Genomic DNA, 25,914 nt, shown 5'->3' with positions numbered 1-25,914 from the left:
ACCTCCCTCTGAGTGCTGTTCTGTTGGAATTTGTACCAGGGAATAAGAGGGTTACCTCAATGCAGATACAAGCGGCAAATGAGAAGACTGTATTTTGTTTATGCATATGCACCTAACAGCAGTTCTGAGTTTTTGGCTTTCCTAGAGACCATGGGTGCAGTGCTTAGTACAGGATATAAAAGGGTGCCACCTACAGATTCTGTAGTCGAAATATGGAGTTGCCTGAAGGTGAGTGACTGGAAAGGTAGTCTTTCAAGATGACATGAACCTGTAAATGATAAAATAAAATGTCGAAAAAAATTAAAATATAGGAATGGCTTTCATTTTACAATGTCTGAGAAATGGTATTGTCTGTAACTAGTGCAGAGGGAGTGTGAAGAGAGGAATGAAAACTGAGAAGTGGAGAGAAATGTTCCATTCCTGCTCTTGATACAGCTCTGCTTCATGTCCCACACCTTCAGTTCTTCTGTCTCTTACTTGCGGACATTTGATTCTTTTTTTTTTGCATACTCTTCCAGTCTTGTTTTTAGATCTGTATTAGTAAAACTTGTACATCCTACTCCAGTAGGTGTCTATATTGCAGCATAGGTTCATAGGTTCATAGGTAGGCTATCAGCCCAAGGGCCTACGTAAGCCTAGCCAACAAGGTTCCCTGGCTTACGCCACCCAAGAAAGTTATTTTCCTGTGACATTGTCGAGCAGAGACACAGAAGGGATCCCCGGGGTGATTTTCCTATTTCCCATCCACTCATCAAGATTTTTCTTGAAGAGTGCTAATGAAGAACTTTGCTTGACATAGATGGGTAGCCTGTTCCACAGTATGGGAAGTCTCTGGGACAGGAATCTATCCCTCCAGCATGTCCTGTTTATTGTGGAGACAAGGTTTAGGTCCCTAGAATGTGTAGCTCGGAGGGATTGGGATTTCTTTAGGTGTAGCATGTCCAACAGTTCTGGGTTTGACATAACTTTATATGTTAGGCAGAGATCACCTCGGAGTAGGCGATATGCTACAGAATAAAGCTGGAGTTTTTTGAGACGGTCAGTGTAGGGCATTTGTTTGAGGCCAGTAATCCTCTTTGTGAGCTACTTCTGTGACCTTTCCAGCTGCTGCAGATGTCTTGTGAGGTACATTCCAAAAGGGGCGTTGTACTCTATAATGGGTCTATTGACTGTCGAGTAGAGGGGAACAATGGCCTCTTTTTTCCTGCATGAGAACCCTTTTATGATGAGGTGTGCCATGTAAAAGGACTTCCTGACTACTGTGCTGATGTGACTATCAAAGGAGAGACTATTACCCACCTGGGTCCCAAGGTCTCTTATCACACATTCGGTGTTAAGTAGATTGCTGCCTATGTGGTAATTCATGGGTACAGAGATTTTACCAAAGGGGATGACACTGCACTTTTTGGCATTGAGCTTGAGGCCATGGCTCTGACACCAGGCATCAGTCTCAGTGAGGCCCTTCTGTAGGATGTCCACATTATTTCGGGATTTGACTATGGCTCCTAGTTTGCAGTCATCTGTGAACTTCGTTAGCCAGAGGCCGTCTGTGTTAGCCTGTACTTCAGAGAAGTAGATACCAAACAGGAGAAGTCCCAGGACTGAACCCTGTGGTACTCCACTTGTTACTGGTTTGAGGTCAGATTTGGAGTCTGCAACTTTTATAGTGTGGGTTCTGTCAGTGAGCCAGTTGGAAACCCATCTTGTGACATAGGGATTTATACCTAGTTTAGTGAGTTTAGCTATAATTCCAGAATGGGGGATGATGTCGAAAGCCTTGGTGAGGTCAATATAGACTGTGTGAACCACCTTACCCTCATCTACGGCTTTGGTGTTGGGTTGCGTCCCTCCCTCAGGATGGGTGAACTAGCACTGGCCTTTCACCTCACCCCACCCCTTTCCACCCATGTTGTCCAGCACCCATGCCACAAAATGAACACAAGTGTTTCATGGTCAGTGCTTTATCCCTCAGCACTACCAAAACAACGCCTGTCTCCATCTTGTTTTGTGGCTCACTCTATTCCGTATTTCTTTCAATGACCAGAATAATTGTAACCAGTTATATAATAGTTAAGATCCTTAGAACAAAGCTGTTTAAATGTAGCATTGTTATAATGTTGTGTGGCACTCTGCTTTTGCTAAACTTTTCTTTCCATGCGTAAACAACAGCTTGTACAGAAGGAATACAGATGGGTTTGAATGAACAAGGGGCATCAAGTCATGATGACTTTATACTTCAGTTCTTATTAATATGCTGTACTTTCACATTAGTACCACTATATAAAGGCTATTAACTTTGTGAAGTGTGTTTTTAAATCCAGTTTAAGTAGCATAAATTATTTTAATTCTTTTTTTACACAATCCTACAGACTTCAGGAACTGGAGGATCAATATCGAAAGGAACGGGCTGAAGCCAACTACCTTTTGGAGCAACAGAGGCTAGTAAGTTGAAGCTTTGATTAATTTATCCCTCATTTCTAATGCTTGGAATCCCCATTTTCCATTCTCACCATACTAGTAAACAGAAACTGGAGACGCAATGTAAAGTTGCAATCTTTCAAAGAGAAAGGGCTAGCTGTAGAGACTTGTTGCTAATTTGCCTCATTAGTGCAAAATGGAAGACAGTTTATCTTATTTACACATACGTCATGGATAAGTAGGTGCTACTTTCAAGAAAGATGTCTGTACCATTTTTATTGCTTTAATGTTCTTAGTGGTCTGATTGTTTTGAAAGATGAGTCAGCGCAGAAGTTAAATGGAAAATAATGGACGTCGAGGAAAAAGACTAGGGTGACATAAGGTGGATGAGCAGAGGGACACATGGCAATGCCAAAAAAAAAAAAATGCCATAAGCTTGTGAAAAAATATTTGAAAGCCATGTAACAACTCCAGAGTGGTGTAGACAGGTATTACCAGAAACATAGACAGTTAAAAACAGTGAGGCAGAGGAATTCTAAACTATAATGTACATAGAGAAGGCAGAGACAGGGAGATATGGGGCAGAGTCCGGGAGGTATGGGGGCTGAGTGGTGCTCAGTGTGACAAAGCTGCAGTAAAGCATACAACAAAGGAAGAGGAGAAGGAGACAGAGCTGAAAAAAGGATAGTTAAGTAAAGAGAAGAAAGGTTGTGTTAATGGGAGACGTAATCCTGTCAGGAGCTCAGTAGGGGACACTTTTCTCACTAGTCCAGAAGGCGAGTGAAATATTGACGGCATCTATTGAAATGGAACTGGAACAAAAGGCCCAGATCCTGATTGGCAGAAACATCCTCAATGTAATGAGCACAATCACAGGAAGAACAGAAAATGTAAACGTAAGGTGCTCCTTGTGGGAAAGGATAACAAAAGATAAAGTATAACTGCTAAAAGAAAAAAAAAAAGTCAGCGCAGCAATCATACGGACTTACTTTTAATGAGTTAAGCTCAATGCAAGAACTTCATCAGAGGTACCATAAACACTGACCTCATTTCCTTATGTAAGGTAAGATAATAACATGACCACACTTAAAACAAATTCTGCAAAATGATTAAATGTCACATAAACAAAGTTGTAGAAAGTTAAAGAGCAACACAAAAATATTATAAGTTAAAAAAAATGCAAGAATTGAATTTTTGTATTGCTTTTGCAATGAGTAAGTTAAAAAGAAACAATTGAATCAGTTCCCTTGTCACAAAGCAGGGAGCTTACCCACCCGTACAGAAAATTCTTATTTTTCTAAAACTCAAAGTTTTGGGGTCATTGACTTCCTCATTTTTCTGACCTTGAGGTGAGAAGAAATAGTGTTCAATCAATTGCCATGAATCCCAAGCCAAAGTACTTAATGAATGCTGAACAGTGGCCATCACAGAAGGGGGCATAGGAGAGTATCAACATGGGAATGGAAGAAAGGAAGTGTGGGGAATCATGGATTGATGGGAAAGGAAACATGGGGAATCATGGATTGATGGGAAAGAAAACACAGGGATTCATGGATTGATGAGAAAGGAAGTAGGGGGAATCATTGATTGATGGAGGAATCAAAAAAGAAAAGGTGAAAGAAGAACTGAAAGAGTTAAATGACAACAGTGTGCATAGACCTGGCATGGCTGCCAGTAAGTGCACTAAAAGACCATGTTCCTGTGGTCCGGGGTAGTCCAAGGGGACAAGAGGAGTTAGAATTAGTAACTATGCACAGCAGGAGAGTTCAAGGATGAACTCAGGAAATCACAGGCCAGTAATCCATACAGAAGTGCCTAGCAAAACTATGGGGAACTTAAGAAGTACATCTGAAGACATATTTCAAGCTCAGTGATGCTGCAGAGAGAAAGAAGAGCGAGGGAGATGTTAAAAAGGTTGTTAAGAAAATAAAGTGTGCCAAACAATCATAATAATCTTCTACAACTGGATAACCTCAATGGGAGATGAATCCCCTATATAAAGGCATTTGAGAAAGTATCACTTAAAATTTTGCTGAAGCAGGTGAATGGAGTGGGAGTTTGTCCAGTGAAATTTAATTGAAAAAATATTGACTCGTATACATAAAAGAGAGAGTAGTGGTTGCACAACAATGAATGCATGTAGGTATATGTGTATTAAACATTTATTAGTTTATATCTGTTACATTTGTTAACAAGGTAGGTGGTCTGGTCAGGTAACCCTTTTCAGCCATGACCAAAGAATACACTCTCAGGTGGAAGCCATTGTAGCAGACTTCCACTGTAGTGGATATTCTTAGAAACAATCCTACTGCAGTATCTGTGCATCATACATGAGCTCATCTGGAAAACAATGTAAGTATATTCACAAATGGCACAGTAGAGGATCAGACTCAGTTTGCAGAGTGTTTAACTACACTTGGAAAGAAAGGTGACATAGGGAGAAAAGTAGAAAATACAGTTTAAAGCCGTGAAGATTAGAATGATGCAGTTTGTAGTTAGAATTTAGAATTCAAAGGAGAATTATTTAGAACAGGGTATGCAACCAGACAGCACTGAAGAGGAGAGGCTTTGTGTCACTATCACCCTGAGGAAGGACGATGTGGAACAGAATGCAACAGCAGCAGTGAATGCAAATCAGATGATAGGCTACTCTACAAGGTAGTCTGACTCCATAGGGGTGGGGCCCTAATACCACTCTACACTGTCCTGTTAAGGTCACCCCTGAATACTGTGTGTAGAGCTGTAGTGTTAACATAGACTAAACAAGGTTAGGTTAGTGAAAGGTATAAGAAGAAAGCAGTAACGATGAAGGCTTAAAACAACTGGGCTAAAGAAAGAAGCTAGAAGCAGTAGAACTGTTTACAACAAGAAAGACAAGGAAGGTATGATATGGGTGAACCATGTGATTTGGGGTACAGTTTGAAGATCAAGTGATAAGAAAGAAAGACAAGGGCTAGAGAAAGAGAATGTGAGTGGTAAACTGAATGTTGTCTCTTCAAGGCAGCTGACAGAAACAAGGAATCAGCCGCAGCTGCTGAGAAAGTGGTGGATATAAAATCATGGATGCAGTCACAATAGCATAGGACACATGACAAAGAAACAGGAAGAAGAAGTGGCAGCTGCACAGGGGCTATGCATCCAGTAAGAGAAGGACATGTATAGGCCTAAAAGCCTTTTATATAAGCTTTATATACCTCTGTGACTACATAGGACACATGGCAAAGCAACAAGAAGGGGAAGTAGCAGCTGCACAGGGACTATCCAGCCAATAAGGGAAGGACATGTATAGGCCTAAAAGCCTTTTATATATCTCTATGACTACATGGGAGGAGTGCTAGCTAATGGGATAATAGAGCACTATTTACTGAAGCAAATATTTTTAAGGCACGGTAGTGGGTGTTCGGAGTGAAACAAAAAGTGAAACGGAAGTCAGACTTTTCCCATAGCTCCAGGCACAGTAGTGCAAGTTGGCCCCATAGAAAGGTAGTGTGAATTCCAACTCAAACTCTGCCAGTTTTACAGCTCCCCCTGTTGTTTCAGTAGATACACAAACACACACTCACTTAAACACAAAGTGATTAGAGCTGTCCCCTGATCAGCATTAATAGAAACATTTCCTCAGTTTAAGACTTAAAAACTCTGGGTTCCATACTTTCAAAATTAAGAATGTTTTAAACAAATGACAATCCATCCATCCACAACCAATTCTCCCCATTTTTGCACATGGGGTTAATGTGTCATTTCAACAGTGACAATCATCTAGAGCCAAGGTTCACACCACCAGGTGGCTAGTCCATGGTAAATAATAATGAATCACATTAATTCATAAAAATATTTTTAAGTTCAAAGAATCAGTAGATAGCCATGCTGTGAGCTTCCTTGCAAGGGTTTCACATTTTGCCCATTTTTTTCAATATTTTCAGAGATAGTGTTCCACATTTTAGAGATAGAAGGTTGTGTGATGGTTACAGTGATACAGTAACATTTGCAAATTCACCTGATGGAGTTTTCATGGTGTGGAGTGCACACTCCCCAAGGCAATTCCGTCTTGCACCTAGGCAGGTCTCAGTTTATACACACTCATGCGTACACACACACAAACACACACACACACACACACACACACAGACACGTGCACCACCTAAATATATATATATATATATATAGAGAGAGAGAGAGAGAGAGAGGGGTGCATATATATAGATAGAAACGTGCACATGCATGCAAACACACACACACGCACGCATATAAATATATATATATATATATATATATATATATATACACGTGTGTGTGTGTGTGTGTGTGTGTGTTTACCACTTAGTTCTCCATTTCTCAGAAGAATCAAGTATATAAATCCTTCCTGTGCAGAGTCTGCACCCTCCCCTTGTCTGCTTATAGTTCCACTTGGTACTTTAGCTTTTGCACACCTCCCAAAGGCATGCCTTAAGTGAATTGGTCATCATCAGAATTTCCAGTATGTTTCAAATTATAATGATGTTTTCAGTATATTTCTAATTTACTATTAACATACAGAAACCCCCCCCTACCAGTGTCTATTATGTCATCAAAAAAGGAACCAGACAATTTAATACCAGGCGATGCTCTGTTTAATGACTTTAAATGGGACGGCGTAATAAGTGCTTCTGTTTGTAATAGAGAACAGATGACAAAGTTAGCGCAAGAAATCATGACAGAGCCAAAACGTAATGGGGAAGAGAATTACAAAGGCCCAAAAATAGGACCTGAGTTGGAATTTTGCTCTCGAAAAAGTAGAAAGTTGCCTCGTGGTTTGAGCGTCTTTTCAGGCTTGTTGGCTGTTGGTGAAGCACCCTCCAAGAGGAAAAAACACTGAGAGAAGAAGGGAGCCACTTTTGAGATTTTAAGTATTGCTAAGTTTTTCTGCATAGCTGCCTAGCTTGAGCATTTTCTGGCTTGTTAAACTTGATTTCTGTATTAGTAGCTGTATTTAGAGCACAACCAAAAGCTGTTTGCTGAATTTCCTGTTTGCACTTAATTTTAAATCGTTTTTTTCTTAAAACTTGCATATTTTCTGTCCTTGACCTAGCACTCTTGTGTGGGGTCATTTACTGCACTGTTATAACTTGATATTACTTGTGAACCTCTGCTATCTCTGTAAAAAACAAAACAAAAAAAAAAATCTTGCTTTTTTCCCACTTTTCTGAGAGTTAAAGTTCAGTTACAGGCTTGCTGTTCCTGAACTGTTTGAAAGTTTCTGTGAGGCCATTTTTGCTTGGGCTGAAGGAGGGTCTCTGTGTTCATCAGTGGCAGTGACTAACATTGAGCAGCTTCCCTGCCCCCAGGAGAGGTGGTTACTGACTTGAAACTGTAGTTTTATTGGCCACTAGGGGTCATTTCCATAACTCCTTCATCTTCCTCTCTTAAAACCTAGTTGCCTCGTGGTTTGAGCGTCTTTTCAGGCTTGTTGGCTGTTGGTGAAGCACCCTCCAAGAGGAAAAAAACACTGAGAGAAGAAGGGAGCCACTTTTGAGATTTTAAGTATTTTTTCTCTGTTTATTTGCTAAGTTTTTCTGCATAGCTGCCTAGCTTGAGCATTTTCTGGCTTGTTAAACTTGATTTCTGTATTAGTAGCTGTATTTAGAGCACAACCAAAAGCTGTTTGCTGAATTTCCTGTTTGCACTTAATTTTAAATCGTTTTTTTTCTTAAAACTTGCATATTTTCTGTCCTTGACCTAGCACTCTTGTGTGGGGTCATTTACTGCACTGTTATAACTTGATATTACTTGTGAACCTCTGCTATCTCTGTAAAAACAAAACAAAAAAAAAAATCTTGCTTTTTCCCACTTTTCTGAGAGTTAAAAAGTTCAGTTACAGGCTTGCTGTTCCTGAACTGTTTGAAAGTTTCTGTGAGGCCATTTTGCTTGGGCTGAAGGAGGGTCTCTGTGTTCATCAGTGGCAGTGACTAACATTGAGCAGCTTCCTGCCCCGGAGAGGTGGTTACTGACTTGAAACTGTAGTTTTATTGGCCACTAGGGTCATTTCCATAACTCCTTCATTTGTCCTCAGAGGAGTGGTTTAGGGCAGTGACTTGTGGTTTGTTGGCCATTTTGGGTCATTTCCTGTCTTTTCCAGCCCCTGCTATAAAGCACGCTTTAGCGATTTAGCCCGATTTAGCCGATTTAGCGGAGTTGCTACTGTTGTACACTAGGGCAGCCGTTAAGCAGGTTTAAACTATTCGGCTACCTAAAGTCCACTCTTCAAATTTTCCCTTAAAACTACCTTCCTCGAACTATACTACTGATCTAATCAGCGTATCCTATAATTAAAAGATCATCTCTACTTGACTCCAAGTAGACTATTCTCTATCTGTTAAACGTAGCACTTGCTCCTACAGTACTTATTACCTTGATACGGCACTCTTGTCATAGATAGTACCCCACAAAGGCAACCCCATTTCTCGGTCACCCACGTCCCCGAATCTTTTAAAGTTTTTTGTCTATTCCTTCTAGCATGTCGAGGGATCAGTTGCTAGTGTCCTCTCCTGCTCAGCTGGTGAACCTGGGAATATTGAGGCAATGTTACAATTACCTCATGTACACAGACAACCCTCTCCTCCTCCCACAAAACACAAATACATGCGAGAGATGCAACTATACGGCCAAACTGGAGGCTGAGCTCTCTCAACATAGGACTGGCAAGACCAGTCAGGAGGAGAAGGTTACCACACACACTATAGACCCAGTCTCACATATTAAAATTACAACCTCAAATCATACACATAAACACACAAAGACATACTCGGAGGCTCTGATCAAAAATCTACTAAAACAGCAGAGGCCACCAAAGCAGACACCCAAACAACCATCACCTCAGAACACAACACCTGCAACACATAGACCTCACAGTCAGAGTGTCAAACAGTCACAGCCCTTAAGGCCAAACACAATGCCAGACACACTAGTCATTGGTGACTCCATAGTCAGACACACTGACGCCCCGCCACCAGACTGAGTAAGGAGAAGGTCACAGTAAGCTGCCTGTCGGGCGCTAGAATCCGCCACATAACGCAAGCACTCAGGTCTCTCAACAGCAGGTACAAATATGACTCAGTCATTGTCCACGCTGGTGTAAACGACCTGAGACGTACCTCCTTGGACTACATGAAAAGAGACATTGAGGAGCTCTCTGATTATGTAGCCCAGACAGGTATGACCCTGACCTTGAGCAGTATCCTACCTTCACCAAGAATGATGCCACAATACAGAGATAAGATGATCAGCTTTAACAATTGGCTTAAACACTGGTGTCATTCAAAGGGGATCCAGTGTCTGTCTGCCTGGGATGACATGCTGGACAAGCCACGCTGCTTTGCAAGGGACAGCTTGCACCTGTCACCCCTGGGATTCCGGATATTGGCAAAGGCTCTTGCCACCCCCATAGTGCCTTTTTTAGGCAAGGCTCAAATTCTAAACCTACCACCCTAGAACACAAAAAGGAAAAAACTAAGGGTAATGCTGCTCAATGCCAGAAGTCTAAATCTCAAAATGCACGCACTCGAGGCCCTTCTCAGTATGGAGAACATCGATGTCTGTGCTGTGACAGAAACCTGGTTCAAGGCTCCTGAGAGCACCCCAGCGCTATCAGGTTTTACCTCATATCATGCGTTCCGGCCCCAAAATCTGGACAATACCAGGAAAGGAGGGGGGGTATCCATATTCATCAACAAAGACACCCACACCTCAAGACTGGTGGCAACGCACGATGCATCGGAGACCATCCAGGTGCAATTAACCATAGGCAAGACTGCTCTGCAAATTGTAGCATGTTACAGGCCACCCTCACAAACTCAGGAACCTCACATGGCCTTCCTGAAAACACTAGAGGGGATAAATGTATCACCAAACACCATCATACTAGGTGACTTCAATTACCCTAATATAGACTGGGAACACTACTCAAGCCCAAACACCCTAGCCCAAAAGTTCCTGGAATTCATAAACTCAAATGCCATGGAACAACTAGTCACCATCCCCACAAGAGGAGATAACATACTTGATCTCATCATCACGAACATGGGAGCACAATGTTCAACACCGGAGGTGTACCCCTCACTGGTGAGATCAGACCACAAACTAATCTCGCTGGAGGTCCTCATCCCACCCCCACCTGAAATAAAAAGACCACAGTAAAGAACTTCTCAAAAGCCGACTTCACACTTCTAAAGACTAGTGTGGTCTCCTTTAAGGCCCCGAGCCGGGAAAACAGTACTCAAGCCGCTGAATCACTTACAAATGCCTTCTACCAGCACCTGCAGGACTGCATGGATAAGGCAATCCCAAGCAAAACAAAGACTCTTTGTACCAAAGGCAAGCGTCCAGTCTGGTGGACCCCAGCCATAAACAAACTCTACAACAAAAGGAGGAAGCTACTACAAGATAGAGCAAAATCCTTAAAAGGTAAGACACCCTTGATCACTATAAGTAATATACTAAGAGCTCTCATAAAATCATCCAAAGCAAATTTCGAGAGAAAAATAGCTAAAGACTCAAAAGACAATCATAAGGCCTTCTTTAGCTATGTTAGAAACCTGGGAGGAAACTCCCAGATATGCTCAGAGCTAGTTCAAAATGATGTGAAGATTACTGATCCTACAGACATTGCCAACATACTGGCTGACAGGTTCAGTGCAAACTTCTCGCCCCCTCCCGCCCAAAAGGAGAGATATCTATACCAAACGATTGCAGCCCCCCAAACATCTCCAGAGCCCAAGTGAGAACTGCTCTCTCCAAAGCAAAAAACACAGCATCCATGGGACCTGATGGTGTCCCCGGCTGTGTGCTTCATGAACTCAATGAGGAATTAAACCCACAGCTAGGACAGCTGTTTAATCAAAGTCTTACCTCTGGATACGTACCCAGGAGTGGCGACTGCAACTGTGGTACCACTTCACAAAGGCGGTGCCTCCACTGACCCTGGAAATTACCGGCCCATTAGCTTGACAAGCCTTATCTGCAAAGCCATGGAGAGGATCATAATGGACCTCATAAATAAAGACATAGGGAATTTGCAGACTTTGGATCCAACCCAGTTTGGCTTTGTCAAAGGCAGATCATGCCTTTTAAACTTGGTTGACTTTTTCAAAACAGTCACCAAAGCCATTGATGAGGGAAAGGCAGTCCATACAGCCTACCTCGATCTGGCTAAGGCCTTCGATACAATACCCCATTCGGGTATCATTGAAAAACTCATCAGCTTAAATGTCAACCCATACATCACAAGATGGTTTGCAAACTGGCTGAGTGACAGAACCCACAGGGTCAGAGCTGCTGGCGCCATGTCAGACTCAAAGCCTGTCACAAGTGGTGTCCCACAGGGCTCAGTCCTGGGCCCACTCTTGTTTGGCATCTACTTTTCCAAGTACAAGCAAACACAGGAGGGTTATGGCTGACAAAGTTTGCAGATGACTGCAAACTGGGCACCATAGTAGAAAACACATCTGACACAGATATCCTTCAGAAGGGTCTCACAGAAACGGATAACTGGTGCCAGAGCCACGGCCTAAAGTTAAATGCCAAAAAATGCATAGTCATACCCTTCGGGAAAAACAAGGTTACCCCTAGCTACCAAATAGGTGGCAATCCACTGAGCACAGAAGAAGTTATCAGGGACCTGGGGACCCAGGTTGATAGTAGTCTGTCATTCGACACCCATGTAGCTAAAGTAGTTAGGAAGACCTTCTACATTGCCCACCTTATCATGAAGGGATTCTCATCTAGATCAAGGGAGGTCATAGTCTCCTTTACTCATCACTCATCAGACCAATGATTGAGTACAATGCCCCATTCGGAATGTATCTGACCCGACACTTGCAGCAGCTGGAGAGGCCACAAAAGTTCCTCACCAAAAGGATAAAGGGTCTCAAAAATCTGTCCTATGCTGCCCGACTGAAAGAACTCCAGCTCTATTCAGTCGCACCGCTTGCTCAGAGGTGACCTTTGCCTAACATACAAGGCCATGTCAAACCCAGATTTGATGAATATGCTTCACCTCAAAAATCTAGATCCATCAGAGCCACAAGGGCGGGAGACTTAAACCTTGACACGGCTATTAATAGGATGTGCTGGAGGGATAGATTCATCACCCAAAGACTCCCTATGCTGTGGAACAAAATCCCGTTACATGTGAGGCAGAGCACCTCGCTGGCCTTGTTCAAGAGAAATCTTGACCAATGGATGGGAGATCGCAGATATACCCCAGGGATTACCTCAGTGTCACTGCTCGACAGAGGCACAGCAAAATAATGGGTATAGTTCCCCATACTAAAGGGGTGGCGTAAGCCACAAAACGATGGGCTAGGCTTGTAAATGCCCTCGGGCAGATAGCCTAGTATGAACCTATGAACCTATGAACCTATGAATAACAGGTTTTGCATTAGTGTGCAGTTTTCTGAAGGATATGAAGTCAGAAACTCAAATAACTATCATTATTTAGTAACCACAATGACCAAAAAAAAAAATGTGCGCGGTCACCACGTTTTCTGATACATCAGTACATTTTGTAACACAGAGTAGGTAATTATAATAAAAATATTTACAACAGTAATGGTTCATAGGAGTGAAAAAACAATAGGAATTATAGCAATAACATTTAATACATTCTGAAGGGTTGTACTTAATTTCAGTGCGTAGAGTTTTCAAACAAAGATATGTCAGTGCGATTGAACATTAGTAGTAGATAGAGATTAAGTTTGATATAAGAATCAGTAAGGTGTTTGTTCAGTGGGTTCAATGTTTGAGGGGAATGTGTAGTATAGAAGGTTTGGAGGGAGTTTAGTAGGTCTAACCAGGGCTGTGGCAGGAGCAGAGCCAGGAGTTTGTAAGGTGGGTTTTTAGGAGTTCTTTAAACTGTTTAGATGAGGAAGTGTTCATAAGTGGGTTGGGCAGAGAGTTCCAAAGTTTGGAGATATAGTTGGAGAAGAGGGATTCATCTGCTGAATTTTTTACTTTGGTGACTTGGAGGAGAAGTTTGTTGTTTGAGCGAAGGGATCTGGATGCAAAGCATGGTTGGATTATGTCCTTACAGGCTGGGTTTTTTTCTGGATGATGGAGGATTTTGTGGGCTACGGTTAGTTGATTAAATTGAAGTAAAAGAGAGAGTTCTAGCCAGTTAAGTTGTTTGAGAGATTGACAGTGATGGGATTTATAGGAAGCATTAGTGGCAAATTTGGAGATTTTGTTATAGTAGGTTTCAAGCTTTGTGAGATCGGTTTTATGGAGGTTTGTAAGGACAGGGGATGCATATAAGAGTGTTGATAGCAGGTGTGTTCTAGGAATTGTAATTTTTGTATTGTTAGAAATTGTTTATTCCTATGAAGCAGACCAAGTGTCTTGTGAACATTTTTAATGGATTGGTCTATGTGGAAGTCAAATTTCAGGTTATTGTCAATAATACCTAGAAGTTTGGTATGGGGAGTAGGAATTATTGTGGTTTTGTTCTTGGAGAAGATATATAAGGTTGTGGAAGAGGAAGTATTTCTGGTGGGGTAGAAAAGCATAAGTTTAGCTTTATTGGGATTTAATATAAGTTGGGAGTTTGTTAGCCATGTTTCAACAGATAGGAGGGTGTCTTGGGTGATAGATTGCAGGTCGTAACGGGAGGAAGCAGAGCAGATCAGTGTGGAGTCATCAGCTTTTTGAATGATCTTGGCTTGGGGAGTGGCAAAGTGGAGGTGATTGGTAAATAGCGAGAAAAGTAGGGGTCCAAGGATGGAGCCTTGGGGTACATCTAAGGTAACTGGTAGGACGGGTGAGAGGGACTCTTGCCAAAGGACAGTTTGATGACTATCTGTTAAGTAGCTTTGGAACCATGCTATAGCTGTGTTGCTGAGGTTGTGGGAGGAGAGGACGTTTATGGGTTTGGGGTGATTGACCATGTCAAATGCTTTTGACAGGTCGAGGAATACAGCTGATATGAATTGGGAGTTGTTTCTGAGATGATTAATTGTGTTTGTGAAGGATAGAAGGGCTGTTGTTGTGCTATGGGCAGGGCAAAAGCCATGTTGAGTGTGAGATAGGAGGTTGTGTGATAATAGATATTCCATGTCAACCCCTATGTCACAAGATGGGTTGCAAACTGGCTCAGGGATAGAACCCACATGGTCAGAATTGCAGGTGCCATGTCAGACTCTAAACCAGTTACAAGTGGCATCCCACAAGGCTCAGTCCTGGGAACTCTCTTGTTCGGTATATATTTCTCTGAGGTACAGGCTAACATGGGAGGACTATGGCTGACCAATTTCGCAGATGACTGCAAACTGGGTGCCATAATCGACTCTCCGGCTGACACAAGCATCCTCCAAAAGAGTCTCACAGAGACAGATAACTGGTGCCAGAGCCATGGCCTAAAGCTAAATGCCAAAAAGGGCATAGTCATCCCCTTTGGGAAAAACAAAGTGCCCACAAATTACCACATAGGTGGTAATCCATTAAGTACGGAAGAAGTAATTAGGGATTTGGGGACCCAAGTAGATAGCAATCTCTCCTTTGACAATCACGTTGCCAAAGTGGTTAGAAAGACCTTCGATATAGCCCACCTTATCATGAAAGGGTTCACATCTAGATCAAGAGAGGTCATTGTGCCCCTCTACTCATCACTCATCAGGCCCATAATTGAATACAATGCCCCATTTGGGATGTACCTTACCCAACACCTGCAGCAACTGGAAAGACCCCAAAAGTACCTCACCAAGAAGATCAAGAGACGCAAACAGATACCCTACGCAGTTAGGCTAAAGAAACTCAAGCTCTACTCAGTTGCTTACCGCCTACTCAGAGGCAATTTGTGCCTGACGTATAAAGCCATGTCCATCCCAGAATTAATGGACATGCTCCACCTTAGGAAATCCAAATCCTTTAGAGCTACACGCTCCAGGGACTTAAACCTCAGCACAGAAATAAATAGGACATGCTGGAGGGACAGATTCATATCCCAGAGGCTCCCCTCACTCTGGAACAAAATCACAATCCATGTTAGGCAGAGTCCCTCAATGACCCTCTTCAAGAGAAATCTTGATGAGTGGATGGGAGATTGTAGGTTTAACCCTGGGATCTCTTCTGTGTCCCTACTAGACAGAGGCACAGTAAACTAACCTCAAAAGGGCTATCTTATGTGACCTACTATACAGAGGCACAGTCAACTAATCTAAAAGGGTGGTGAAAGCCAAACACACTCTGTCTAGGCTTATAAATGCCCTAGGGAAGATAGCCTAATATCAACCTATGAACCTATGAGTTGTGAGTGTACAACTCTTTGTAGGATTTTAGACAGGGGGGAAAGGATGGCAATGGGGTGATAATTATTTCACAGGAGCTACCTCCTTTGTGCAGGAGTGAAATATGTGATATTTGCCAAATGGTGGGAACATAGGTCTCAGTGATGGATCTATTTATAAGTATGGTTACTGGGTAGGAGATTGCTTCTGATGCTAGTTTTAGATAATCTGCAGGGAGGTTATCAGCAGCTAAAGTAGTTGCTTTTAGTTTTCTTAGTAGTTTTTTGATGTAGTGGGTTGGGACTGGTTTTATTTTGAAGAGGTTATTGCAATTTTGTGTGGTGGTATTGAGATTTTTTTTCTGGGGGGTTAGATGTAGTGTAATTCAGATTATTTGCTAGGGACTGAATGGATTCTGTAAAGTAGTTGTTGAACTGGGTAGCCGTGCTTTCACAGTTGTTAGCTGTTTTGGTGTAGGTGTGGTATTTTTGCCTGGTTGAAGTAGGTTGTTTACAGCTGCCCAAAATTTTTGTGGGTTATTCTGATGTTTGATTTGGTTGTTGTGGTAGTAGTTGGATTTGCCGGTTTTAATTAATGTCTTTACTTTGTTTCTAAGTTCTAGGAAAAGTTGTTTATTGGTGCTGGTTTTGTTCTTATGGAACTGTAACCAGGCCTTGTCCCTGTCTTTGAGTAATTCTCTAGTTTCTTAAGTTAACCAGGGTGCGTAATTGGATTTTGCTGTAATATTTATGGTTGGGGCCTAGGTATTGAGAATCTCAGGGAGGAAGTAGTTGAAGGAGAGTACTGCCTCATCTAATGGCAGTTGTTTGAGATATTATCAGGAACAGATTTTAAAATCAGAGGTAAACTTATCAGGGTTGAATTGTTTTTTTGCTTCTAATTGTGCGGAAGGAAGTTGGATGTGGTACCTGGTTTCGCTCTCTTAAGAGAAATGTTGGGCAGTGTTCACTTAGATTATCAGGGAGGCAACCTGAGTGGATTAATAGGTTGGGGGAATTAACTAGTATCCCGTCTAGTATGGATTCATGTTTAGAGGCTTTATTGGTCCTGGTTGGAGCTTAGATGATTTGGGTAAAACCATATAAGTTAATGTGCATAGTGGGATTTGTGGAAAAACATAGAAGCCAGTCTATATTGAAGTCACGCAATAAGATAGTGTATTGAGGGAGGGAAATGGCACACCATTGTAATAGGTTTTCCAGAGTGGGACTGTTGTTACCTGGTGAGATGTAGCTAGCTACCAACTATATTAAGGTGTTAGTTGGGGTTGATGGCTAATCTGGCTATAATTACCTCAGTATTTGTGAGTTCTGGGGGTGAGACTTGTTGTTCAACTGATAGGTGGTCTTTCTATAGGATAGCTGTACCACCTCCTTTTTCGTTTATTCTTTTTTTTCTTAGGTTCATAGGTTCATAGGTTCATACTAGTCTATCTGCCCTGGGGCAATTGTAAGCCTAGCCCGATTCTGTATGGCTTACGCCACCCCTTGATTTGAGTATACTGTGCCCTTTTTAAGGTTTAGTTTACTGTGCCTCTGTCTAATAGTGACACGGGAGTAATCCCTGGGACAAACCTACGATCCCCCATACACTTATCGAGATTCTTCTTGAAGAGATTCAGTGAGGTGCTCTGCCTCACATGAACTGGAATTCTATTCCAGAGCGAAGGGAGCCTCTGGGTTATGAACCTGTCCCTCCAGCAAGTTCTATTTATTTCTGTGCTGAGGTTCAAGTCCCTCGAGCGTGTGGCTCTAAGGGATTTAGATTTACTGAGGTGGAGCATGTCCATTAATTCTGGATTTGACATAGCTTTGTATGTCAGGCATAGATCGCCTCGAAGTAGGCGGTATGCAACTGAGTAGAGCTGGAGTTTTTTTAACCGAGCAGCATATGGCATCTGTTTGAGACCCTTGATCCTCTTGGTGAGATACTTTTGGGGTCTTTCTAATTGCTGCAGGTGTCGGGTAAGGTACATCCCAAAAGGGGCATTGTATTCTATGATGGGCCTGATGAGGGATGAATAAAGGGGCACGATTACCTCTCTTGATCTAGATGTGAAACCCTTTGTGATGAGGTGGGCTATGTAGAAGGTCTTTCTAACCACTTTGGCAATGTGGTTTTCAAAGGAGAGATTGCTATCAACTTGGGTCCCCAGGTCCCTAATAACTTTCTCTGTACTTAATGGGTTTCTGCCTATGTGGTAATTTGTGGGCACATTGTTTTTGCCAAAGGGTATGACTATACATTTTTTGCCATTTAGCTTTAAACCATGGTGCTGGCACCAGTTATCTGTCTCTGTGAGACCTTTTTGAAGGATGTTTGTGTTAGCTAGAGAGTTGATTATGGTGCCCAGTTTGCAGTCGTCTGCGAACTTGGTGAGCCAGAGTCCTCCCACGTTTGCCTGTACCTCGGAAAAGTATATACCGAACAAGAGTGGTCCCAGGACAGAACCCTGTGGGATGCCACTTGTGACCGGTTTCGAGTCTGACATGGCTCCAGCAACTCTCACTCTGTGGGTTCTGTCTTTGAGCCAGTTTGCGACCCATCTTGTGACATAGGGGTTTATATTTAAGCTGGATAGCTTATCTATGATGCCCGAGTGGGGTATTGTGTCAAATGCCTTTGCAAGGTCCAGATAGGCTGTGTGGACTACCTTCCCTTCATCTATGGCTTTGGTGACTGTTTCAAAGAAGTCAACCAGGTTCAAAAGGCAGGATCTGCCCTTGACAAAGCCGAACTGGGTAGGATCTAGTGTCTGTAGGTCCCCAATGTCTTTGTTTATGAGCTCCATGATGATCCTCTCCATAGCCTTGCAGACTAAGCTAGTCAGGCTTATGGGGTGATAGTTTCCAGGGTCCGTAGAGGCTCCACCTTTGTGGAGTGGGAGCACTGTTGCTGTATGCCATTCTGTGGACACATATCCTGTAGTGAGGCTGAGATTGTATAGCTGTTTTATTTGAGGGATTAGTTCCTCTTGTAGTTCATGTAGGACGCAACCTGGGACGCCATCTGGTCCCATGGAAGCAGTGTTTTTTGCTTTGGAGAGGGCAGCCTTCACCTGAGCATCTGAGATGTTTGGGAGACAGCCCTCTGCCGGGATAGATACTTGCTCTTTTGCGGGAGTTTGCACTGAACCTGTCTGCCAGGATATTGGCGATGTCTGTGGGTTCAGTGTATTTTTTGTCATTTAGAATCAACTCAGAACAAGTCTGGGAATTGCATCCCAGGTTTCTAACATAACTGAAAAAAGCCTTATGATTGTCTTTGGTGACCTGTGCAATTTTTCTCTCGAAGCTGGCCTTGGAGGATTTTATGAGGGATCGGAATTTTTTGCTAGTACTGATCAGAGATGCCTTCCCTATTAGGGATTTTGCTCTATCATGTAGTAGCTTCCTCCTTCTGTTGTACAGTTTATTTATGGCAGGGGTCCACCAGACTGGACGCCTGCCTTTGGATGATTGGGTCTTGGTTTTGTTTGGGATAGCATGATCCATGCATTCCTGGAGATGTCCATAGAATGCATTTATATAGGATTCTGCAGTTTGGGCTGTAGTTTCCACTGGCCCTGGGGCCTTGAAGGATTCCACTTCGGTTTTGAGAAGTGAGAAGTTCGCTTTTGAGAAGTTTTTCACTGTGGTTTTCTGGGCTAGGGGTGGGGTTGGGATGTGGACATCCAGTGAAATTAATTTATGGTCTGATCTTACCAATGAGGGATATACTTCTGGTGTGGAGCATAGAGTCCCCATGTTGGTAATGATCAGGTCTAGTATGTTGTCCCCTCTTGTGGGAGTGGTGACTAGTTGTTCATTAGAATTTGAGTTTATAATTTCCAGGAATCTTTGGGCTAAGGTGCTGGGGCTTGAGTAGTGCTCCCAGTCAATGTTTGGGTAGTTGAAGTCGCCCAATATAATGGTGTTCGGAGAGATCTTCATGTTCTCCAATGTTTTCAGGAAAGCCGAATGGTATTCCTGACTTTGAGAGGGTGGTCTGTAGGATGCTATAAACAGAAAAGCAGTCTTGCCCACTGTTAGTTGCACATGGATGGTCTCTGATACTTCGTGCAATGCCACTAACCTAGAGGTGTGGATATCCTTGATAAATATGGAAATTCCCCCTCCTTTTGTGGTTCGGTCTGGGTTTTGGGGCCAAAAAGCATGATATGAGGTATAGCCTGGTAGTGCTGGGGTGCTCTCTGGAGCTTTGAACCAGGTTTCTGTCACTGCACAGATATCGATGTTCTCCATACTGAGGAGACCTTCGAGTGCATGCATCTTGAGGTTAAGACTTCTGGCGTTTAGCAGCATTACCCTTAGTTTCTTGTTCCTTGTGCTGTCTATGGGGGTGTGTTTGACTTTTGAGCCTTGCCTAAAACAGGCACTATGGGGCTGGCAAGAGCCTTTGCCAATATCCAAAAGCCCAGTGGTGACAGGTGCAAGCCGTCCCTAGTGAAGCAATGTGGCTTGTTGAGCATGTCATCCCAGGCTGACAGACACTGGATCCCCTTTGAATGACACCAAAATTTTAGCCAATTGTTAAAATCGATCATTTTGTCTTTGTACTGTGGCATCATTCTAGGTGAGGGTAAGATGCTGCTCAAGGTCAGGGTCATACCAGCCTGGGCTACATGATCAGAGAGCTCCTCTATGTCTCTTTTCATGTAGTCCAGGGAGGTACATCTCAGGTCATTCACACCAGCATGTACAATGACTGAGTCATATTTGTATTTGCTTTGGAGTGACCTGAGTGTTTGCGTTATGTGTCAGATCCTAGCACCCGACAGGCAGCTCACCATGACCTTCTCTTTATTCAACCTGGTGAGCGGGACGTCAGTGTGTCTGACAATACAGTCACCTATAACAAGAGTATCAGATGTGTTATTCAGCCTTAAGGGCTGTGGCTGCTTGGCACACTGACTTTGTGGGTTATGTTGTGTGTGTTTTGTTTTGAGGTAGCGTTTGCTTGGATGTCTGCTTTGGAGGTCTCTGTTGCTTAGGTAGATTTTTATTTAGAGCCTCCGAGTATGTTTTTGTGTATTTATGTGTTTGGTTCGCTGATGTGGTGGGACTGTGTGATACTGGAATTGTGTTGTGTGAGGTTACCTTCTCCTCCTGACTGGTTACACCAGTTTTGAGATGAGAGAGCTCAGCCTCCAGTTTGGCTAAATAGTTGCATCTCTCACATATATTTGAACCTGTTTGGAGGAGGAGAGGGTTGTCCGTGTACATGAGACAGTTGTAACATCGCCTCAAAATTCCCAGATTCACCAGCTGGACTGGAGAGGAAACCATTGACTGACCTTTGGACATGCTAGAGTAACAGGGAAACTGAATTTAAGATGGACCAATAGAGGACAGGGCAATCGTAGAGAGTATAAGAGTAAGTAGTGCTTATGGTTTAATAGTGCTAACTTGCAGGATTACTTAATTGGACCAGTGAAGGGCCTTAGAATGAGAATATGGTGTTTAAATTGAGAGATAGGGCAGTTCTAAGGGAAAAAGTGAAGAGCAGACTTTGTGGAGCCAGGAATACTTTAAACCCAATTAGGCAGCACTGCCCACTGTTACGCTATGCACAAAAATGTGCAAAACCACGCAAAAGAGGGTTTTAAGAGAGGAAGATGAAGGAGTTTTGGAATTTACCCAAAATGGCCAATAAAACTACAGTTTCTAGTCAGTAACCACTGCCACAGGGGCAGGCAGGCTGCTCAATGTTTTTCACTGCCACTGATCAACAGAGAGACTTTCCTTTAGCCCAAGCAAAAAATGGCCTCACAGAAACTTACAAACAGTTCAAGAACAGCAAGCCTGTAACTGAACTTTTTTAAATTTCAGAAAAGTGGGAAAAAAGCAAGATTTTTTTTTTTTTTTTTTTTTCAGAGATAGCAGAGGTTAACAAGTATCAACAAGTTATAACAGTGCAGTAAATGACCCCACACAAGAGTGTTAGGATATGGTAACCTGGGGTACTTATTTAATTATTGCTGATGTTTGATTTTAGCCATGTTTCAGTTAAAGTAATTATATCTGGGGAGTAGTAGGATAGTAGAGCATGTAAATTGTGGGTTTTGTTAGTTATGCTATGTACATTAATGTTGAGAAGGAGAAGAGATGATTTTTTTTCCTGTGGTGAATTAGAGTAAGGTTAGCTTGGGGGAGGTAAGGTTGTGAAGTATATGTATTTGTGGGTCCTGGATTGGGATGGATGTGTCCTGCCAGTATTAATTGTTTTTGTATGTGTTGAAGGAGCTTGGAGAGTTTATTAAGGACCTTAGAAAATCAGAGAGAGGTGGGGGGTTTTGTTAGTTGTGGAAGGAGTTTGCTTGTGTGGTAGTCTGTATTGGTTGTGTAGAAGAGAGCTGGGGTAATAGACCATTGAGTGTTCAGAAATGTTGGTGCTGTTGAGGTGTGGTTTGGAGGTGGAAGAGAGTGTTTGAGAGGAGTTTCATAAGAGGAGAGGCCATATAGCAGGAGTAGAATAGAGTTTATAGTCAGGAAGAGTTGTTTGTATTTAAGAGATAGCATAGTAGAGAGTGTGATAGTGTGCTTAATAGTTAATCTTAATGGAGGGGTGAGAGTGTATTTTGTGTGTTAGGGGTTAAAGTATAGTCAGTGGGAGTTGCTGATAGGTGGGAGAGGTGGAAAGATTGTGTGGGTTGGTGTCTGAGTTGTAGGTGTACTGTGGTTAACTATAAATGTACATATGGTGGGGTGGGTGAGAATTGGGGTAGGTTAGGGCAGAGGAGTGAGCCCGAGCTCAGCGAGGGAGTATGGAGTGGGTTGAAACCACTCGCCCTCACAGGTTGAAACCACTACGAGGGAGTTGGCAGCATTACAAAAAACAATCAGCCAAGTAGTATAGGCACGTAAGTAACAGTGGTGAATAAGCCTGTACCCTTACTGTTCTAATTACAAAAAACATTGTGTTTAGAGCTTCAAATTAAGATATGCTGCCTTACACAAATATTCTTTTTATTTTACTTTTCTTTTTTTCCTGCTGTTAGACCTTGTGATACAATTTACCAGGACCACCTAGATAAACAGCTTAAGTCCTATAGTCGGGAGTGAATCTAAGGGCAGATTAAATCCAAGTATGGTCTAAATTCTTGGAGGGTTTTAGGGGGACAAGCGTCTGGGTTGTGTGCAAACTATTTAAGAGTGTTTTCACAGTATGGCAGTTAACTACTATGGCAGTTATTCAAAATGTTAGCAAGTCAGTTAAACATGCCAAGACTAGAGAACAAACTAAGCTCTTCTCTAAGCTTTTTTGCTTATAACTTGTATATATGATGGCTTAGTAACAGATAACTAAATTAAGACAATTCAGTGTAATGACTTATGTGGCAAGCACACAGTTTCTCAGAGGGCCAGGGTCTTTGTTGGGACCAGAGACAAGAGAAAGTTTAAAAGAAGGCACCAAAGGATTCCAGAGTACTAAGTAAACTCTGGTGAACAACTCTGGGAGGGGTGGGGTCAGCAGGGAGTGATGAGTAGAGAGAGGGAGAGCAGGAGGAAAAGCAGGTGTTAGAGAAAAGATTAAAGGAGTTTAAAGGGGCAGAGGAATAGGAAACAAGCATTAGAAGAAACAGTTTAAAGGGTTGGGGGAAACAACTGTTAGAAGAAAAAGATGAAAGGAAAGGGGATAATAAAGTGATGAGTTTTACAATGAAAAAAGGGTGGGGAAAAATCAGTAGGGCTTGCACTTAAGTTTATCAGTGAGAAAAGTGTTGAGTGGAGAAACTAGGTGAGTAAAGCCAGATGCTGATAATGTATGAAGTGAACCCTTGGTTTAGAAAAGAGATGACAGAAGCAGCAAAGTCTAGTTCTTTAGCACACTTTCCTGAAGAGAGTTAGGTGCCAAAATATGTACTGTCATCATCCTAAACTGATGCTTGTTTGAACCCAATAGTTTTTTCAGTGAGCAGATTCAGAGCTCTGATCACTTTGTGTTTAAGTGTGTTTGTGTGAGTGAATGTGTGGGTAAATGTATGTGTGTGTCTACTGAAACAAGAGGTGGAGCTGTAACATTGACGGAGTTTGAGTTGGAAATCCTAGTACCTTTCTATGAGGCAAACTTGTACTACCATGCCTGGTGCTGTGGGTGGAGTCTGACATCCGCTTCCATTTCACTTTTGCTGCACCTCTTCTTTCAGTAGATACACACACAAAAACATACACACTTAAACAAAAAGTGATCAGAGCTCTGAATCTGCTCAGTGAAAGAACCCTTGGGTTCATGCAGGCATCAGTTTAGAATGACGACAGTACATTTTAATTACATTTAATTAAATTGTTGTAGCTACCACAGTCTGACTGTTCAACTCCTTCATATATAATTCCATTTGCTTTCCTTCGCACTTCCTAACAGAAGTTTTACTTCTAATATGCATGGCAACCATGCACATTTTTTTGACACTCATACTGTGACTCTACAAGTGTGTAAAGAGATGATTTTGTTTGTGTTTATGTTTATCATAATGCTAGTATAGAAATAGAGTGTGGTACAGGCAAATGGTTCCACTACAAATAGAAGTAAATGCAGGACAAAAAATAGCAGAACCAAACCACAGCCAAGAACCATAAAAATCACTTTTAATGGGAAGCGCTTTTGCGACCAGTTCAACCGCTTCATCAGACAGTACAAAATTGCATCATACAGTATTTAAAATCATGACCACCACTAAAAATTGTGAATCAATTAAGTTGATTAAAACAATCCAATACTAAAAGGCACATACAAGATATTCTTATCTAACTAGATTCCTTGCCTGTAAAACAGGCTTAATGGAAGCTTTATCATTGAGCCCTTTAACCATAGTGGCTCTCGTTTTGATGATCCACTCAAGTTCAAGTGTCTCTGTTTTATTAATAACATGCCCTCTTCTTTCACTACCTTTTATTACTTCCACTACCATAAACTTGAACTTGTGTGTAAGGTCATACATGACAACATGTTTAGCTAAAGCATTATTGTCTGTCCCGTAGAGATGTCATAAATATGTTCCCGCATTCGTTCTTTAAATTTGCGATTCGTTTTCCCTATGTTAATAAGAGGGGCATTTCATACAGTATGCTAAATATACTATGTTACTTGTATTGCAGTTTGTATGCACTTTAAATTCTATTGTCTCGCCAGTATCAGGATGAACAAATTTATTACTGCTGTCAATGTGTTGACAAAAATTACATTTGAGACATGGAAAGGTCCCTTTACTTCTACTACTAACATTTTCTGATGTATTCCTAGGATAACATAGTAGCCTTTTTAAAGATCTTTTGTTCTTATGTGCAAAAGAAGGGGTTTCCCCCACTATATGCCTAATTTTATCATCAGAACAAAGTACAGACCAGATGCCCTTCTCCTCCAAATCCCCCAGATCTCGTTTGCCGCATATCTGTAAGCATCAGGCTCTCTTCACTCTGAGCTCCTCAAGGGATTTCTTTAGCTGTGAGTGTTTTCTAATATATTTATCTAATATTTTTTCATCAGTTTTGAGTTTATATTGCTTCTGTTCTTTCTCCATCATTTCTTGTCAGGGAAAAGTATATTTTTTAGTGGTTACTTTTTTCTCTCCCTTTCCTACCCCTTCCCTTTCATTTGAAATAGCTAATTTCAGGTTTATATCTTAGATAGTTATAGATATCTTTCTATAAAAAAAAAAGTAAAAGTAAAAAGTTGGACTAGTTTCTGCAGACTTTTGTTGGTGATTTGTTTCTTTCCTCTTGTGATATTACGGTCTGGTGTTTTTGTTGTGAGACTATGGCTGAACCTAAACCCTCTGGGTTCAAAAAATGAAGCACTTGTGGGCACAAGATCCCACTATCTGATGCCCCTGCCGAGTGTGTAGTTTGTATAGGGGTGGCTCATCTTGGCTCTGTTTGCTGTAGCTCTGCTGGTTTTTACCAGCTGGTACTTAATGATCACAGGAACAAGCTTATTTTGAAGGGTCTTCTTCCAGGCTCTTCTTCCCCTTCTTCAGCCATCCCTTCCTCTTCAGGGTCTCAACCCACCTCCAAGAAGCATAAGGATAGGAAGAGGTCCCCCAGCAGGTCTCATCTCTCCGGGGATCCTCCTGCCAAAATTCCAAGGTCTTCAGAGCAGACAACTTCAGCTCTGACAGTTATTCAAGGCTCCCCTTCTCCTCAGAGCCATAGCTTCTCCCCTGAATCTGTGTTGTCGAGACCTAAGTCTCCTCTCTTACAGCAATCTAAGTCCTCTTCCAGGT

The 25,914-nt window shown here is 42.1% G+C and overlaps 1 protein-coding gene across 18 annotated transcripts in view; it reads left to right on the top strand.

Moving 5' to 3' along the window:
* KIF1A (kinesin family member 1A) overlaps window positions 1-25,914 on the top strand; it is a 2,189,582-nt gene that overhangs the window by 1,236,483 nt on the left and 927,185 nt on the right. For all 18 annotated transcript variants that reach the window (XM_044071047.1, XM_044071036.1, XM_044071035.1 and 15 more), the window contains one exon: window positions 2,370-2,442. In XM_044071047.1, coding sequence (XP_043926982.1) covers window positions 2,370-2,442 — 73 coding nt within the window. The remainder of the gene's footprint in view (window positions 1-2,369; window positions 2,443-25,914) is intronic.

Source organism: Protopterus annectens, chromosome 5.part0, assembly GCF_019279795.1.
Source record: "Protopterus annectens isolate FY-2018-M chromosome 5.part0, PAN1.0, whole genome shotgun sequence".
Taxonomy (NCBI): Eukaryota; Metazoa; Chordata; order Ceratodontiformes; family Protopteridae; genus Protopterus; species Protopterus annectens.
This window is presented reverse-complemented; position numbering and strand designations above follow the sequence as displayed.